Source organism: Dermacentor albipictus, chromosome 9, assembly GCF_038994185.2.
Source record: "Dermacentor albipictus isolate Rhodes 1998 colony chromosome 9, USDA_Dalb.pri_finalv2, whole genome shotgun sequence".
In the NCBI taxonomy this organism is placed as follows: Eukaryota; Metazoa; Arthropoda; class Arachnida; order Ixodida; family Ixodidae; genus Dermacentor; species Dermacentor albipictus.
The window spans coordinates 82902721-82921618 of NC_091829.1; the positions used below are offsets into that span (position 1 = coordinate 82902721).

The window sequence follows — 18898 nt, forward strand, 5'->3', positions numbered from 1 at the left end:
TGCCAGGAAGTGGCGTTAATCCCTTGGCCACTATATGTTTAACGTGCAGTACTCACCATTGCCTACGTTCCGGTGTTGAAGTCCTTTTTTTTGGAGGTTAGCGATACCACGCTGTTGCCTGAGTGAATTCTTTCATCCTCGAGAAAAGCCGTGCATAGCGAAGGGACAAAAACGCAAGCAGTCCTGTAGAGCATCAGCGGTCCGTGAACATGGCCACACCGAAACATTCCATTCCCTGATATGCCAGTCACTATTCTTGCAGCAAACTACTACACAAGTCTACGCTCTACCATAACGCATTTTGCAGCATGAACGTAGCGTTACCGAGCACTCAGTCACATTTCAGACAGCTGATCGCACAATATTAGGGCAGAAGCGGTATTTATTTCGCATTCGTTCGCTTTCGACTGAGGCAACGTACGGGGCGCCACCGAAAGCGCCATCTCGTTCCTATAGAGCGAACTACTCTGCGAAATCGGGCGACGAGGAAAGGGCGCATGGCATGTTAGTCTTACCTGGCTTGTGCGAGCAGGCGCGGTGCTCCGAAACGATTTCATTATGTTATAGCACGTTCTCCGTGAAATTTACGTGATGCCAGTCTATTCTGCGATGTCGTCGAAGAACCACTTTCTGTGCTTTCGGTGCAGCGGTAGCTGCAGCACGCAGAAACTTCCCTTGGCTGTGCAAACACGCGATGTGCATCATCAGTCGCCGCGTGTGTGCGAGTTGTGAACTATTTTGGCTGTATCGGTTTTCATGCAAAGAAGAGCAGAAGCGACTCCGAATTGTAAGCGTGAAGTGGAAAATCTCAGTATTTGACCACATAGTGTAAGAAATAAAACATATGAGTGACTGTACGGCCAACCTAATCCAACTCCAGAACATCTAGGTGGCAATCGTTACAAAAAAAAAATCACCGCCGAAGCACTCTGTACAGATGGTTAACCAGCGAAGCTGAAACGTGTGGCTCCGGTGTTTGTCACTGGGTTAATCCTGACGATTCATTAAACGACGGCTTGGTCGGCTGCCAGATCCTCGGTACACAGTTGCTGCTTGCACTCAGCTGCACGAGCCTGTTCTTGTTCCCGGGCTGCAACATCGACACGCCGCAGACGAGCTCGTTCCCGGTTCTGTTCTCAGTGCTGCTGATCGAAAGGTGCCTGCTCCTCAGGAGCATGTGCCAAGCGTGGCCTACCCATTTCGGAGCCCGAAAGAAACTGCTGCGCGTGCACTCGGGTGCGACGGCGACCAATGACGTCACTACAGGCTCAGCCAATCGCACGCTTTTTTCGCGCATGCGCATGGGGCTGCGCCGGCGGAGTTTTCGGCCTACAGGCAACAGACGGACAAATCAGCTAGCCATATACAGCTTCGCTGTAATATTTGAGTCAGCCATCGGCATCGCTCTCAATCATTTCAAGTATAAGAGTTTGAATAGCCATGCTACGTCTACGTTCGCCTCCTGTATGACGCCGATGGCATTAATTGCTCAACAGAGCAATCCCTGCGGTTGGTAAACCAGCAAGGTATGGCTGGTTTACTGGTATGGCTTCGGCATGGCCATGTCAACTTAAATCACTTCACTACGTCACACAGAACTCTTTCCCACTAAGACGCCATGTCATATGAAACAGATCGCTTAAGCGCGATAACCACCACCAGAAACTGCCGCCGAGCGTTTACCTGGCACACTAAAATGAGCACTAATCCAAACCAGCATGCCGACTGCTCATAGCTGCCACCAATGTCTGCACAATATGGCGGCGCCAATGGGGAAAGAAAGGTTTACAGGACAGCACCGTTATCAATTGCTGTAGTGTGAAAACAAACGATACAATTATCATCCCACGGATCCACCGCGGTGGCTTAGGTGCTATGGTGTCGTGCTGCAAAGCACGAAATAATGGGTTGAAATCCCGGCTGCGGCGGCCACATTTTGATGGGGGACGACGTGCAAAACGCCCGCGTCCTGTGCATTGAGGCCACGTTAAAGATCGCCTTGCGGTCAAAATTAATCCGGAGAGCCCCACCATGGCGTGCCTCAATCAAACGTCCTTTTGGCACATAAAAACCCAGAATTCAACTATCATCCCAATAAGGTACACATGCAGCGACTTTCAGACGTCTCAGGGAGGTATTTTTTAGCCTCACTTGGGCAGTTTCCGAGATTATTCTAGGGCATCCCTTGAATGTCCGCAACATACCGCATGGAACCGTCTTAGCACATCCCTATGATGCCAGTGGGTTGTTGGAGATTGTAACGAGTAACAAGACATTCATGAAAAAAAGCTACAGCACACTCTTTCGCCTTGTAGCTGTTTCAATAAAGTTAGAAGTTGCTACTTTCATAACACTGCAGAAGCGGGCTTATCTATCACTCTCCGACAAGTGGGAAAAATATGCCCTGCTGTCCTGACATTGCCGCAACACTGGCCAGTATAGAAACATCTTGCAAAACACAGTACATGCAAAAAGCGCGCATGAGCACAGGGGATAGCAGAAGCAGACAGAATGGCAACCGCAGCGATAACAGCGAAAGTGCCGCCTGGCACTGGCAAGCTAATGCCACTGGTGGGCCAACGCCACTGGCGGGTTTCTAAATGTGGAGAAAAGACGCTGAACGCACTCCATGTTACGTTTTCACCCCTCAATCATGTTTTTTCATTTAATTTTTGTATGTCTCAAGACACTGCAAGACCTATAGTGGAAGAGGCAGGAAGGACTTAATGGGCGAGCAGCACATTTTAGCACACACGAGAGTTTAGTCCATGCCACGTTGAACACTAGCCAAACGTCCTATATCCCAGCCTTCCTACAGTGTCGCAGTGCCATTAAACGGACTTGCATGTACGGTGGCACTAGGCTTCCCTCTAGGTTGTAAAGCTAGGACCACGCAAAGGCAAGTCAACCTGAAGTGAACTGACACGTACATGCACGGACCTTGGCAGCACGTCACCACTGGATTTAGGTACTCTACGACTAAAAGGCACTCGCCATTTAACATTCCTCGGACACTGTGCAGGTGTACCAGCACCAATGATGGCTGGGATATGCCACACATTCATAATTTGTCTAGAAGATGGACGCCACCATAATGATGGAGTTACTTACTTGCATGGAAAGTTTATCTTAGCGCTCTGTTTTTCGTTTTTTTTTCTTCCCCCATCCTCCCTCTATCACAAATATTTTATCAAGGTATACAAAGCATCACTCCACATGTTGTACTGCTACTAGCTAGTTGCTCCCCATTTAAGATTTGACAAACCCTGTGTGCTTGTTTACACAAATGCCATCGACTTACCCACCTAACAGCATCGTTAAGAGCACGCAACAAGCATGAAATATCTCGGAGCCTTCGGGAAAAGGCAGACGAATGAAAAACATCTGCTTCTTTCGAAGTTCACATTTTTTATTCAGTCTTCTCTGCAAGAGTGTGCTCAGTCGAATCACTTTAGAAGGGACGTCATTTACAAGCAGAAATAAAAAGTCACTGTACAAAAGAGAGATGAGACATCTCTTGAGACAAGCGTCGCATCCGTCACGATTTCCCTTGCACCACTGCAAGCTTTGTTGCACGCTCAGAAGGGGGAGGGGGCGCCCCTTGAAGACAAATCCCGTTCCTCACAGGAAGAGACCTGGCAATGGTCTATTTACAATATCACGCCACGCCAAATGACGAAGCTTGGCTCCAAAGCAATGCACCAGCGGGCGAAGTTCACACAACTGTGGCCTCATCACCTGCACAATGGCACAGCTCTCCCTCACTGCGGTGGTTTCCTGAAAGAGAGTGAGACAAGGAGAAAAAAAAGAGGCAAACACTGACAAAACATGGCTGCACGCTCAGTCGATTCTGAACCGCAGTTGAGTAAACTAGCAAGTGCACAATTAATTTCAAGGCAACAGCACCCTCGTGCGAAAGAAGTACGTCCAACACATCTAAAAATTACCAAATTCACGTCGAGACGAGTTAAAAGCTGTACCGACACCCACTCGGGGCCGAGCCAACGCCAAAGGGCCTGCCGCGAAACAGATCCAATTCTCGCCTCTTTCGTTGAACTTCAAACTAGCGGAACGTGGCAGTAGCAAAACTTGCATACCTGTGCAGTATTTGCACCACACACAATTTTCAATCTGCCTCGCCAAGGGTTGCAATTCAAGAAATATTCCCCATGCCCACGATAACCCTTCACGTAGTAGCTACCTGCAGGACAATGCAATGAAGACACAAGGAAAAAAAATAAAAGTGACACGGACGAACATGGCACATTGTAGCGCATGAAAGACAAGAGAGAGACTCACAAAGCTGGGCCGATGTCACACAATTGGCCGTGCAGTTACCCATATGTTTTATTTCTTACGCCATGTGATCAAATAGCAAGATTTTCCTCCCAATTCACGCTTACAATTCGGAGTCGCCTCTGCTCTTCGTTGCATGAAAACCGGTACAGCCAAAATAGTTCACAACTCGCAGACACGCGGCAACTGATGATGCACATCGCATGTTTAGACAGCGAAGGGAAGTTTCTGCGTGCTGCAGTTACAGCTGCACCGAAAGGACACAAAGTGGTTCTTCGATGACATCGCAGAATAGACTGGCATCACGTAAATTTCACGGAGAACGCGCTAAAACATCTCCAAATCATTTCGCAGCGCCACGCCTGCTCGCACAAGCCAGGTAAGACAAACATGCCGCGCACCCTTTCCTCGTCGCCCAATTTCGCAGAGTAGACGCTGTGCCAACGTCTGCACGTCACCGTACTTGTTGGCTGTCAGTCGCATTCGCCACGTAAATGCGTGGGCCTGTACGTGTTGTTTGCCAATACATTTCTCAATTTCTGGGATGCACTGTTTGCCTCTGCGTATAGCGGCAAACAAGAGACTGTGTGTTCGGTGTACACCAGCATAAACAACCGTTTCCCTCAGTTATGCCAACGCCGTGTGAGCGATGGCATCCGCGCGTTTTCGTGAGAACAATACGGCCTACAAATGAGCACTTATGCGACCACAATTTTCTCTAATACCGCTCTATGGCACTCTAAAGTTGTAAGTATGATGGAGTGAAAGAAAAGCGTGAATCGGCTAATTAACAGCCCGTAATATAGGTATCTCGATCGATCACAGTCGCCGTTGTTTAAGTAGTTCGGCCGCTCATATTGACTCATCTCAGGGTGTAACAACACGGCACATATGCGCATGTTGGATATGCATGTTTTGCTATGCTTTGACACTGTTTCATATCAGTGATGCACCTTGTCCACAATATTTGACGATGACAACTATCTGCGGCTATAGATGTCGATGTAAACAAGTGCACCGCTTTAATAAATCCGACGCAGAAGGCTGCGCTCGAAGACTTCTTGAATATGCGGAATGCCTAAATAATGTGTGAAAAGAATACAGAAAGCGATGTCCAAGTGCAGAAACCAGTGACAAATTCTAAGGCAGCCATGTCGCCTAACGGAACTAAGCGTACTGCGTTCCGCACTGTTCGCGGAACAGCGCACTCAGGCCTGCTCACCCAGTGGTCGGTGAGCGCTACATGGCTTCCAGGAACGACTTGCTGCCCCGAAGAAGCCATTAATAATGATTCGCGATCCACGAAACGCACAACCGACGCGCACGCAGGTGCACAAATCAACCGGCAAAAGCCCCGGGCCCCTTCCAAAACATTTTCAGCGGCGTGCGGTAGAGGGCAGCACAGGAAAATGAAAAACGGCGGATTGGCCTTCTGAGCGACGTATTTAAAGCTTACGCATTTCCCGCGCATATACCGCTAAGTCGCCACTGAAATTTTGTTATTTCCTACTCCCTTTGAACTTTTCACTCCCCTGTCTTTGCTTTCTAGACGAAACTCGGTGTTTTTCCTATTTTGATTCCTGGCCAATCCGCGATAGCGTAGGGGTTGGCCATATTTTCGACGGAGATCAAATCAGGTCTCTCGCCATGCAACGCGAGAGAAAGAGAAGAAGAAGAAGAAGAAGCTCTCCTTCAGCGCTTTGATTTCGCAATTTCTCTCATGGGTGAGTTATATCATTCTTGCTCGTTCCGCAGAAAAAAAAAAGAAGAGACGGAGGGAAACCAGATTGAATGGGCCTCTCCAATTAGTCCGATATACAGCTGTGCCAAAATAATTACTCTAAAGTTAAGTCTCAGACACACTTGCGTGTCCTGTGGTCGGGTTATGGCACTGAATTGTGCCGGTATCTGTCCCGGCCACGCAGTAAGGTAACAGTTTTAGGCGATGACACTGGCCCGGCCGGCGGCGAGGCGCGTTCACGTTGCAGTTCCGGCTAAACGCGGCTCTCCGGGAAGCAAAGTGACTCTTTGCGCTTTATTACGAGCTTTCTCTACGACAGGAACCAGAGAAAACTGAAAAATCTTGTACAGATTCAAGATACGGAAAAGCAGTGGTGTGTAAAACGCGAGCACAAGTAGAACGAGCCGGACAACAGAAACGCTGGCTCTCAACAGAAAGGTCTACAAAGTGCCTTTCGAGAGCGGCCAGTCGCGCGGCAATTTATCGTGTGTTCGCGGGCTTTTTTCATGCTTGGAAAAGCACTTTTGTGTGTAGCACGTATTGAGCAACCGAAAGCTGTGCTGTGTTTTTTTTAATGTTCTTCTACAATTTTCCCATTGACACTTCTCATCTATTTATAATATTCATTCATTTAATAAAGTGAATAGCTCAATAAACACCGAGGGATTCTGCACAGTTTTTACGCCTGACTGAACTCGTAGCTATCCTTCCACGGCGCGTAGTTGGCGAGGTGGAGGACAGACCCATTCTCGTGAAAGGCAACACAAGTTTCTTTGCCGCGGAACTCTCTCTGACACGTCGTTTCAGATGTGCGTCGTACTAGGAACGGTAAGGATGCTGACCTGTTTGTTCTTTCTTGTCTTTTTGTTTCTGATCTGTTCACGCTTCAGGCGTGCTGTAGCGCATGAGATTTATGTTCTACGCAGTGAAAGCGTAGTGTCTCATTTGGTTGCTTTGTCGTTGCTTGCAAATAGTACCGTAGAACACGAAGGACAGCAGAGAGAGATGGACAGAGAAACCACCACAGGACACTTCTTGGTCATCTCTCTGTCACCTGCCTGTCACCTGTTTAATAATAATTCGTATTTGCCAACAGCAAGCATATTCCTTCGCAGTTACACTGCAATATTAGTAACTATTTCGTTTAAGCACTTCCCTGCGTTTATTATTTGATCTTGATGATATCGCTCATTTGCTTTTAAGGGCTAATTAAATATCGGCTTATTTGCTTCTTAGGTGCCTGTTTAACTCTGTCGCATTGTTTTTGCGTGTGGAAATTGTGCCATGATACATTTTGTTTGAAATTAGTAGGTATGTCACAGTCGATGTGCATGACGCTTATCACACCTTTTTTATCAAAATTGCTCGGCAGTATCGCAGCTGTTTGAAAACATTCTTTTGGTTAGTATATTAAGCGATATGCCACTATGGTACATAGGGGTGTGACATCAACGCCTAGCATTCCATGGCGTATCGGCCGAAAAATTCTATGTGAAGCCGGTAAACCCCTTTTCCAGTACATGACAAGGATGCGAAGTTTAAGCAAGCCCATTGCGTGCTCGGCTGAAAGCTATCATCCCGAGCACAGTGACAAAACAACTCATTGTCCGCGACAACAAAATAGGTGCGCTAGCGCTAAACGCTCTACGAGCCCGTCCGCTTTCGCCCTTCCTATTCCTCATACGCGTAGAAAGGAGGCCAGAAGTTTCCAAGCCTACACTAAAAGGGGCACAGCAAGCGGTATGGGACGCCATGGTAAACACCCTGTGAGTGAGGTTGGATGGTCAATGATGGGAACCCGAAACGATAATTAAACACAAGCACGTGCTGCCCCCCCCCCACCCCACATTTGCTTCCTATGACGACGTTAACGCGTTCGTTAAGCCATGCCGGGCATTGTGCAAACATGAAGCGGAGCCCCCCCGACCGCGGAGTGTCGAAGATTATGCGTAGCATTAAATGGCGGGTGGCCTGGTGCGCAGTGTATGTGTGCGTCAGTATAAGTTTAAGCATTTCTCTGCTCGTCTCCTCACACATACATAAATAAATACCGCATAATATGTCAGCATAACCCCCGCACGCATCATTACCTAGCATAACACATTCTGCGCAACGCCAGCGGTCTTATACTGCCATGCATACTTGAGATAGTTCCCTTTCAGTGAAGCTGCGGTTAATTTTTATTCTGATGTGTACTTTTCTGCTACTGCCCTTCACTGCATTGAGTACTGTACTTCCTTTGTCAGGCAAATGGGGAGTTCGAATTGCCCTTGGCCGTACTAGCTAAGACTTGCGTAAATCCCGAAGGGCAAAAAAACAAGCAAAAAAATAATAGCAGCTCCATAGCGTCGTGTAATAGCGAATCTTTTATGCCGGAGGGGATTGAAGTTTTAATATATAATTTTATTCAGACTTGCGTTGAAAATACCAACATACGCATAATCATCTTCTAGGACGCAACATTGTGTAAGGGATATGAAGTTGAATATTACTAAATAAATGTGCAGTGATAGATAGCGATATTGCCAGCGACTAACAACGCAACATGTATCAAATCTTAGCATGCATGCTAACAGTAGCTTGTTTTCAATGGGGATTGAGATTCTGGATCTTACTTACGCGGTGGAATACAGTTTTCTGGCAAATATGCCAGCTATGAGACGCCCTTGCTCACGTGATCATTGTAAACTTGTGTCTGCAGTGCGCGCGAATTCCCCGTATCGGAGGGTAAGTATCTGCCCGGAGTTGGCTGAAAACTCGTCAGATTCGCCTCCTGCATCGTGTAATATAGACTAGATGGATCAAGGGTGCGCTGAAACTGCTGTTATTTGCCTGAGTTTTTTTTTAAAGACCCTGTTACCGAATCGTGGATGCAATCGTGTTTTTTTTTTGTTTGCCGAAAACGGGTGGAACAATCTTTCGACACTGTGGCACTAAGGCCGGCTAATTGGGCAAATTTGAGGCGTACTATTTTGTAGTTCCCGTGGAGTCGTTTTTACGTTTCTTTTTTTACGTCTGTATCGCACTAGTTCTATTCACACATCCGTGTCACATGTTTCAATGCAACGCACTTTATAGGCTGCAATATACTCAGCCTATTAAACGAACGAAAAAAAAAAGAACCAGCATGTTTCAGGACTTGTATACACCGGGCGTTTCATGAAATGGGATAGAGAATTCAATAAATGTAGGGAAGGTGTCTAATTAAGATTTTTCCCTCGGCATAGCTTCTGTCGCGGAGGAGTATATTATAACATGACTTTGGGGTAGAGATCAGACAAATATTTATGCAAATTAGGATTAACCTTTTTTACGGAAAGATCCACGTGATTGATAACAGTCTGGAAGACCGGAGGCGATAAAGCTTGTGCCTTGAGAAGCATCGACGCTCGTGTGACGATCGTCCCACGGGTCGCTCGTGGGCGTCTTCAATTAGGGGTGTAAAATAATTTACATCCCTACAAGTAAAAAAGGGTGTATATGTGTCTATAACTCGCATCCTTAGGGTGTGTGTTACATAAAGCACACCCTAAGGGTGTTAGTTATGGACACATTTACGCCCTTTTTCACTTTTCATGGTGTAAATTATTTTACAGATTAGGCGCGGCGTTTGCGCTCTTCGGCACTAGAGTCTCGCTTTTAAATTCAGCGCGAAATCCACTGGAATTTATTACTTCGCGAAAATTAGCAGAGTCCGGACACTCTTTGTCTGGCCAGAAACGATTAATCGAACGCCTCGATAGACGAACACCGCGTCTTCGATTGCCCTCAGTCACCTGGCTCTTTTGACTGAACAAAGTTGGCCACTAAAGTCTGCCGCAGAATTACTCGTCCAAATCGTACGGCAAGTTATTCTCAAATGTAAGCCTTTATGTGGTATTTATTTTCAAATTTATGACCCTCTTGGAGCTAGAGCTGGCTCTTAAAGGAAGCTTTGACCAGGAGGCTCTTATCTAACCCGGACTTGTACGCGTTGCAGTAAAATAAAGGTAACTGATTGCAATTGCCATTACTTTGAAAATTATAATTTGATGGAGTTACCGATTAGGGTCCCACAAAAGTAACTGAGCAATAATAATTGAAAGCAATCGAATAATTAAACGCTACTTTCCTCCCTATACTTTTTTTATAACATTGCATAAATAGCGCAAATGGGACGACCTTGCCTGGTTCTTTCAACACGTCCTCTGCAGCCCTTCATTCACTCGTTGTTTCTCTTCGCTAAGAATTACTGTTCAAAAATGCGGTAATTTTTCCTCACATTCCTGTAAGGATATCTGCAGCGACACTGGAAAATTGATCAATGCGAGCGCAGGAGAGAAGAGCTATATATAGTAACACACGAACACTTGCTCACAAGGTTGTGGTTACTGAATGCCGCAATGCCTGGGTCTTGGTTCTCTATGCGAAGTGCAGCGTTTCAGTCTTGCTAGGACTATATAGTGAAGGCAATTCAAATAAGGAGAAATAAAAAAAAAACAGGAAAAATCGTATAGAGTTGATTTATGGCATTGACGCCCGAAAGATGCCAACGCCATCTAGCCATAGAAGCGCCATTTAAATTTGTCGGCCGACATCTGGTGGACCTACCGTCGGGGCTGGTCACCTACTAACCATTTAGACACAAACGACCAATTTCATGATATACTCCAGCAAACGTTTCCGTTCGTTGAGAAGGTGGTCAAATTTGTAAAATTTTCGTCATAAATCTGCATATCATTGAACCCTATATACACCGTTCTTGTATTACAATCACACAAATAAGTTTATATGAGTTATGTTATATTAGACAAATATAAGTATATGCGTTTAATGGCCATAAGCTAGTGTCTGTATTAGAAAAGTCGTAGACTACGCTGAGCGAAGAACAATTTAGCGGCTGTCGTTAACGCCAGCGGAAGCTGCCTACGAAGGGATATGAATGATATATTATAACAACAATTAACAGAGCCAAGAGGTCGGACTTTCAAGAGAAATGTTCAAATCTGCAAGCCTGCCATGTTGAGGTGACTGAGGTGTAGCTGCAGGAAGCTGACTGCGGGTCGAGTTGAAACACGTACATGTTTTGCGGTGAAGCCTGCTAGCCTCTAGTTGGCCGGCATTTTACGTGCCCGCGTCCGTGAGCAACAACAAAACAATATATATATATATATATATATATATGCACCCCTATGGGTGGCGGCGTGCTGTTAAAGATTACTATTATTCTCATTACTGCAATTCCTCCAGCTTTCCATTCATACCATTACCTTAAAGCAACAAAGCATTGCATACCCCCCCCCCCCCCCCTAGCATTTCTACCTGTGGTTTTCAACAGCTTTCTTGGACATCCGCTTTCTTCGCGTGGCCGGGATGGCGAGTCGATATTTAAAAAAAATATTTATTTGGACTCTGCAGTTCGAGCGAAATTTAAGTGTTCATAGCTGCGTCACCTGTCAGAGCTTGTTTCGTCAGAAATGTTACTGTTTACATGTATACTGGTATGTTACTTATGTTTGTTGTAACATAAGTAACATACAACGTTGCATAAGTATGTTACTTATGTATGTTGTATCTTACTTGAATAAGGAAATTGGAGTTGACCCCGAGCTAACACTTCCGCTTCAGAGGAAGTGTTAATCTGATTACACCGGATTGAATAAATGGACGGTTTCGATATCGACTGCACTGATTTTGATGTTTGCACATAAGAGAAGTTAAAAAAACAGAACTGTAGGAAGGGTACATACATATTGTGCGTACTATTTGTGAGTACTACACTATTTTGTGAGTAGAACATGCGAGATCATCGTAAAGGTTGTACAAATTTCACGCAAGCTGCAAATTCATATATCACATTTGGCAGTTGAAGAGGCTCTAACTGTTTAACTTTTACAAAAACAGAACAATTAAATTCCGGGGTATTACGCGCCAAAACTACGGTTTGTTTGTGAGGCACGCCGCGCAATGAAGGACTCTGGATTAATTTTAAGCACCTGAGTTTTGTTAACTGGCATTCAGTTCCCCCTCGAATTAGTCTAGACTTGAGGAGGGAACGGAAGAAACTGGTATATAAGAAGCCGATCAATGAGTTAACGGTAAGAGGGAAAATTGTGGAATTCCGGATAAAGCTACAGAACTGGTATTCGGCTTTAAATCAGGAAGAGGACCTTTGTGTTGAAGCAATGAACGACAATCTTACGGAGTGTGCGATAGGAGTGTGCGATAGGAGTGTAAATAAGGAGTGTGCGATAGAAGTCGGTGGTAACTCCGTTAGACAGGATGCCAGTAAGCTATCGCAGGAGACGAAAGATCTGATCTAGAAACGCCAATGTATGAAAGCCTCTAACCCTACAGCTAGAATAGAACTGAAAGAACTTTCGAAGTTAATCAATAAGCGTAAGACAGCTGACATAAGCAAGTATAATTTGGATAGAATTGCAAATGCTCTCAGGAACAGAGGAAGCCTAAAAACAGTGAAGAAGAAACGAGGAATAGGCAAGAATCAGATGTATGCGTTAAGAGACAAAGCCGGCAATATCATCACTAACATGGATGAGATAGTTCAAGTCACTGAGGACTTCTATAGAAATTTATACATTACCAGTGTCACCCAAGATGATAATGGAAGAGAGAATAGTCTAGAAGAATTTGAAATCCCACAAGTAACGCCGGAAGAAGTAAAGAAAGCCTTGGGATCTATGCAAAGGAGGAAGACAGCTGGCCAGGATCAGGTGACAGCAGATTTGTTGAAGGATGGTTGGCAGATTATTCTAGAAAAACTGCCCACCCTGTATACGCAGTGCCTCATGAACTCGTGCATACCGGAATCTTGGATGAACGCTAACCTAATCCTAATCCACAAGAAAGGGGACGCTAAAAACTTAAAAATTATAGACAAATCAGCTTACTGTCCGTTGCCTAAAAATTATTTACCAACGTAATCGCAAATGGAATCAGGAACATCTTACACTTCTGTAAGCCAAAGGACCAGGCATGACTCCGTAAAGGCTACTCAACAATAGACCACATTCACACTATCAATCAGGTGATAGAGAAATGTGCACAATACAACCAAGCCTTATATACAGCTTTCATTGATTACGATAATGTGTTTGATTCAGTCGAGACCTCAAGCAGTTATGCAGGCCTTACGGAATCAGGGTGTAGACGAGCCGTATGTAAAAATACTATAGAAATCTGTAGCGGTTCCACAGCCACCGTTGTCCCATATAAACAGAGCAACAAAATCCCAATAAAGAAAGGTGTCAGGCAGGGAGATACGATCACTTCAATGCTATTCAATGCGTGTTTACAGGAGGTATTCAGAGACCTGAATTGGGAAGAACTGGGGTAAGAGTTAATGCAGAATACCTTAATAACTTGTGATTCGCTGATGATATTGCCTTGCTTGTTAACTCTGGCGCCCAATTGCAATGCATGCTGACTGACCTGGAGAGGCAAAGCAGACGGGTGGGTCTAAAAATTATTCTGCAGAAAACTAAAGTAATGTTTAACAGTCTCGGAAGAGAACAGCAGTTTACGATAGGTAGCGAGGCACTGGAAGTGGTAAGGGAATACATCTGCTTAGGGCAGACAGTGACCGCGGATCCGTATTATGAGACTCAAATAATCAGAAGAATAAGAATGGGCTAGGGTGCGTTTGGCAGGCATTCTGAGATCATGAACAGCAGGTTGCTATTATCCCTCAAGAGAAAAGTGTATAACAGCTGTGTCTTACCAGGACCCCCGTATGTTGCAGGAACCTGGGGGCTTACGAAAAGGGTTCTACTTAAATTGAGGACGACGCAACGATCTATGGAAAGAAGAATGATGGGCGTAACGTTAAGGGATAAGAAAAGAGCAGATTGGGTGAGCCTACAAACGCGAATTAATGACATTTTAGTTGAAATCAAGAAAAATAAATCGGCATGGGCTGGACACGTAGTGAAGAAGGAAGATAACTGATGGTCATTAAGGGTTACGGACTGGATTCCAAGGGAAGGGAAGCGTAGCAGGGGGCGGCAGAATGTTAGGTGGGCGGATGAGATTTGGAAGTTTGAAAGGACAACATGGCCGCCATTTGTACATGACCGGGGTAGTTGGAGAAGTATGGGAGAAGCCTTTGCCCTGCAGTAGGCGTAACCAGGATGATGATGATGACTCAGTTCCCAGTGCACGGGCCGTTGTTTTGTGCATTTCACTTCCATCGAAACGAAGCCGCCGCAACCGGGATTCAATCCCGCGCCCTCGCTCTTACTAGCGGAACGACATGGCCACTACGCCACCATGGCGGGTTTTCTAACAGTTATACAAATACGTATTTGTAAACCTCGCACTTCTAAATTTACAACGAAGCTGTTTACGGCTAGGATCTGAAATAAAAAAAAATGTGTCCGAGATGTTGACAAATAAAGCCTCGCCTAGTCACGTGGTACACAGCGGCGAGGCTCGAGCGAGCCCAGTAGCGACGCATCTCCGCAGCGGATCACGTGACGTGACGTCACACCTTCACACTTGCCTGTCGGCGGCTGAATGTCAAACGCGCGCAGAGATTTACCTTGGGAGTTGTACCTCGAGGAGTAGAGCGTTGGCTCTACAACAATGCGCCGGAGCGGTAAGCGCTGTTTCCCAAACGCTAGTCTATGACGATGCCTGTCGAAAACGGCAGTGTATATTTATAAATAAAAAATATAAAAAAGGGATGTAGAACAAGTAAAAAGAAATGAACAACAGAAAGTAAACATAGTAAAAATAAAGATAAATTAGGAGGGAATACCAAAATAAAGAAAGACGAAAGGAAGAACGAAATTGCGTTCGTGGCTTTATTCAAGCAATGTAGCATCCCCACCCTCGACGATATAATATAGATATTGAGCAATACAGCTTCTCTGATCTTCCATATTAGGATGGTGGAAGGGCTCTGAATTTTTTTTTTAAACTGAAACGTTTACGGCCATTTTAGCAAAAAAAAATAATGCCGTAAATCAATATTCAGCTTCCTGAAGTTGCTAGATTTCATATATCTCGCTTAAGTTCGAAAAGAAAGATAACGTTGCTCTATAGTCAGTTCACGTGTCGTTATAATGAGAGCACGCTGTTCTGCCTATTACACAGGTTTTTGAATCGGGCGATCGCAGTTGGCTCAGAGTCAAAGCGTTCACTCTTGAGGCCGCACTTTGTTTTATACCGAACGTTCCCGTCAGAGTATACTGCTTTGCTCTCGCAAGGGGGAGACGACGACCACCACCGGCGCCACTTCCGAGAGCGAGCTGACTTCGAGCACGAGGGGCTCCACGTCGCTGGCCACGACGGGGGAGCCGTCGGCGACCACGACGACGGGGCTTGTCTGGACGCCGCGGCGCTCGCTGACGGACCTGGCGCCCCCGGCCCGACCTAGACGAGTGGCGGAACCGCGTCGGGTCAGGGCGGAAGCGTAAGCTCGCCAACAGCAGCGCGGCTGTTCGCTAAATCGGGAGCACCCCCCTCGTCGATGACCTGCTTTTAAAACCACGTGGTGCAACAAACACAGCTGCGCGTTCAAAGAAAAATTGGAACAAATCGATCTCCTTTATTTCCGGCTACGGAGAGTACATTTGTAAAGGGAAAAAAGTAAAGAAACAATAAACGGTTATTTAAGATAAGGCATAATTACTACAGTTATCACGGAACCGGTAATTGATTCGTTGAACAAACCACAACTGGGGAAACATTTTCACTCTAGCAAATCAAAACGCAAGCGTGAACTTCGAATTATAGGCTTCTCGCTCTCGAGTCAGCATTTTGGGGCATCAGACCCAGCGTATACCGTGAAAGAGTCGTTGGGCACTGCGGTTTTGAAGGTGTAATTAAGAGAAAGCTTTCGAAAAAGTTCAAAGTTTGTTATAAGGAAGCAAAAAAGCCATGATAACGAAAATTCGTGATTGTCAGTAAGCCTCTCTGATCCGGGTAAGGGTGCGTTTACCTAAGCCAATTACTCACGGAGAATCGTGGTCAAGAGAAGGAAAGTTGCAGAAGAATAGAAATGGGCTGGAGTGCATGCGGCAGGCGTTAGCAAATCATGCCTGGATGCTAACCTCGGTCGTCGAAAAAGAAAAGTGTACAATGATTGCTTTAAACCGGTACTAACATATGCGGCAGGAAATTGGAGGTTAACAACGAAGCTTGGGAAGAGTTTAAGGACCACGCAACGAGCGATCGAATGATAGAAAGTATTATTGTACAGGCGTAGCGTTAAGGGACTGGAAGACAGCTATGTCGATTAGAGAACAAATGGGGATAGCCGATATTGTAGTTCAGATTAAGAGAAAAAAAATAGAGCTGGGCAGGTGATGTAATGCATAGGATGAACAATCGGTGGACCATTAGATTCACAGAATGGTTACCAAGTGAAGGGATGCGCAGCCGAGCACGGGAGAAAATTAGGCGGCGTAATGAAATTAGTAAATTCGTTGGCATAATATGGCGTCAGCTCGAGCGAGGCTGAGTTAATTGGAGATCGCTATCGAAGCGACCTTTGTCCTGCAGTGGACGTATAGATAGGATGACGAAGATGAAGAGAAAGGCTTAGTTTGGAAACAAGCTCGATTTTTCCTCTCGGATGCATGTGAAACGCTGTGAAATATCCGGTGAACCGATATGAATAAAATGTTTTTGAATTTATGGGGCAATGCATACCGCAGGAAATTTTGGTTTTGTCCCTCAAATTATTTTAGACTAGGTCTCGAAAATCGTTAAAGAAAAGGAATTGAGCGCGTAAGATACATATGCGTAACTCTGCACCAGAAACTGATAACGCAGTTCTGTTCTGTCAGAATAATGAAATACAGCAAATGTGAGGTATGCATGGCTATAAACTGCTTGACGCTGTTAAAATCCTTACCACGGTATATAGAGCAAAAGTGCTACTGGCAAATTAGTATGTATGTTTCAGAGCGACGCATAGTAAACAAACTTTTGTTCGCTTTGATGTCGAGCAATACATGCAGTGTACAAAATGGTGATTTCACTTTTTTCACTGCTGGCTCATTCCCCATGTCAACTGTTCCAAAGTTGGCGCTCAGCCATCAGCGAAAAAAAAAATTCGGCCGTCAGTACAACACAATATGTCATCTTGTGTCAATATATATATATATATATATATATATATATATATATATATATATATATATATATATAAAGCAACCGCCGAATTTTGTTATCAGGCATGAAACTAGGCGTTATAACAGATGTTGCCAAAAAACCGGTTGCTTGCGTATGAGACACGATTTTTTTAAGAGAGGGAAAAAGGTGTTTGCAATAACTGTGGCATTTATCAATTATTTGTTATTCCACTTTTTTATGAGATTGTAAATTTTCCCTTTCTACCATTGAAAAAAAAGTGGCCTTGAGCAGAGCTTATGTTTCCTGTTAGGCATGTGTTCAGGACCTGTAGTTTCCGGCAAGAATTCTTCTAGGTGGGCATAGCTTGTCGCGGTGCACAAGTGACAATAAATTTCCAAAAATGGCAAAAAAAGATAAAGGACTGCGTTACCGCATATATTTATCCGTATTGGGCTGACACAAGTAAGCGAACGAATTCCAAATAATGCATCCAATAGCACTTTGTATTGTTTCGAAACAGCGAAAGCTTTATAAAAGTAAAGTTCCTTCTAAGTAAAAAAAAATTTTTCATGTATATCCCACTAGTCTTGAAGTTTGCATCGGGCTTCGTCCTCGCCACATAACCTCTTGGGGACAAATACAATTTGCATGAACGCGATCGTTTCTGCATCAAAGAAGGGCAGCCAACACAGTTTCTAAGTTGATTTCTTAACTGCTGTGGTTAGCTACGAGCAGATTCGGTTAAGCATAACCACTGCATGTCACTTACCCGAGTGTCGCTATCCGCTGTCGTCCTGCTTAACGGCTTCACCCGACATTGGGACATCGCGACATTGACAACGATGACTGTACCGTTTGACAACAAACGCTTAAAAAAAGAAATCGGTGGAATGGAACCATTAACAAAAATATTCAGTGCCTTAACGTGACTTATTGACAGGCTGACTGATATGGTGAGAGCAACTGAGAGCATTAGTAAATATTCGTATACCTGAACAGGGATATCGAAGTTGTCCACGAAATATAGCTTTCTTGAAAGGACTTTCAGAGGGCCTAGTAGTGCATATTTGACTTGAATAAAAAGCGCAAGAAAGAGGCAAAACACAGACACGGCAGAAAAAAAATGGTGCGCACGGGTTTATAGGTTCCCCTTACTATGAGTGTACCAAATTTGAAGGCATGTGACGGAGCAGACGCAAAAAAGCATTGATTGGAGATTACTATAAGAGTTGCTATATATAAGAAATAACTAACTAACTAACTCACTAACTAACCACTTTGCCCCCAACTTGGGTCACTGGGTAGTCCGTGGTTTAATCGGTGGGCAGAGCGCGGGCTGTTGTGCTGAGGGAACCGGGCTCGAAACCATTAACCTTCCGACCAGCTTGCGAAATTGGGCACGTGACAATCGGTATGCGCCGTTCGTGAATGAATATTTTTTTTTTCACGCCGGCTTGATTCACTCGGTATGTGCCATCGAGGTACGTGCCGCTTTTCAATGACAGAAACAAAGATATTCTAAAGATTCTGTCGTGCCGAAGGGAACCGTACCCGCGTTATACATACATTGAGGCAACCATGTCTGAATGCATAATTACACATGCGCCACCACGCGCGGACTTCGTGGCGGCGGCGCCAGATGGCGCGGCGCGTCCAGCAGGAAGCTCCAGAGAGCAGCCTAGCTGCAGTTTACACGCCTCGCACGAAGCATTTGGGCGACGGAAGTGCTGTGCGTCGATACGCTGCTTCAATGCTAATTGCGTTAACGTCGACATTTAG

At 45.2% G+C, this 18898-nt stretch overlaps 2 protein-coding genes across 11 annotated transcripts in view; one reads left to right on the forward strand and one right to left on the reverse strand.

The window, feature by feature from the left end:
- LOC135915002 (endothelin-converting enzyme 2-like) overlaps positions 1-18898 on the forward strand; it is a 392210-nt gene that overhangs the window by 139430 nt on the left and 233882 nt on the right. For 2 of the 5 annotated variants that reach the window (XM_070524851.1, XM_070524852.1), the window contains exon 3: positions 15247-15452. The exons of 2 other annotated variants lie outside the window; for them this stretch is intronic. Coding sequence is in view for 1 of the 3 variants with exons in the window: in XM_070524847.1 (XP_070380948.1) it covers positions 6017-6020; positions 6845-6865; positions 8739-8764; positions 15247-15452 (257 nt within the window). In the remaining 2 variants the exon portion in view is untranslated. Of the gene's footprint in view, positions 1-5981; positions 6021-6844; positions 6866-8738; positions 8765-15246; positions 15453-18898 lie in introns of those variants that run through there. One more of the 5 variants, XM_070524847.1, reaches the window with a different exon arrangement.
- Positions 3401-18898, reverse strand: part of LOC135915004 (uncharacterized) — a 138576-nt gene continuing 123078 nt past the window's right edge. For 5 of the 6 annotated variants that reach the window (XR_011508284.1, XM_065447957.1, XM_065447958.1 and 2 more), the window contains one exon: positions 3401-3777. Coding sequence is in view for 4 of the 6 variants with exons in the window: in XM_065447957.1 (XP_065304029.1) it covers positions 3622-3777 (156 nt within the window). In the remaining 2 variants the exon portion in view is untranslated. Of the gene's footprint in view, positions 3778-5518; positions 5654-18898 lie in introns of those variants that run through there. The other variant, XR_011508286.1, reaches the window with a different exon arrangement.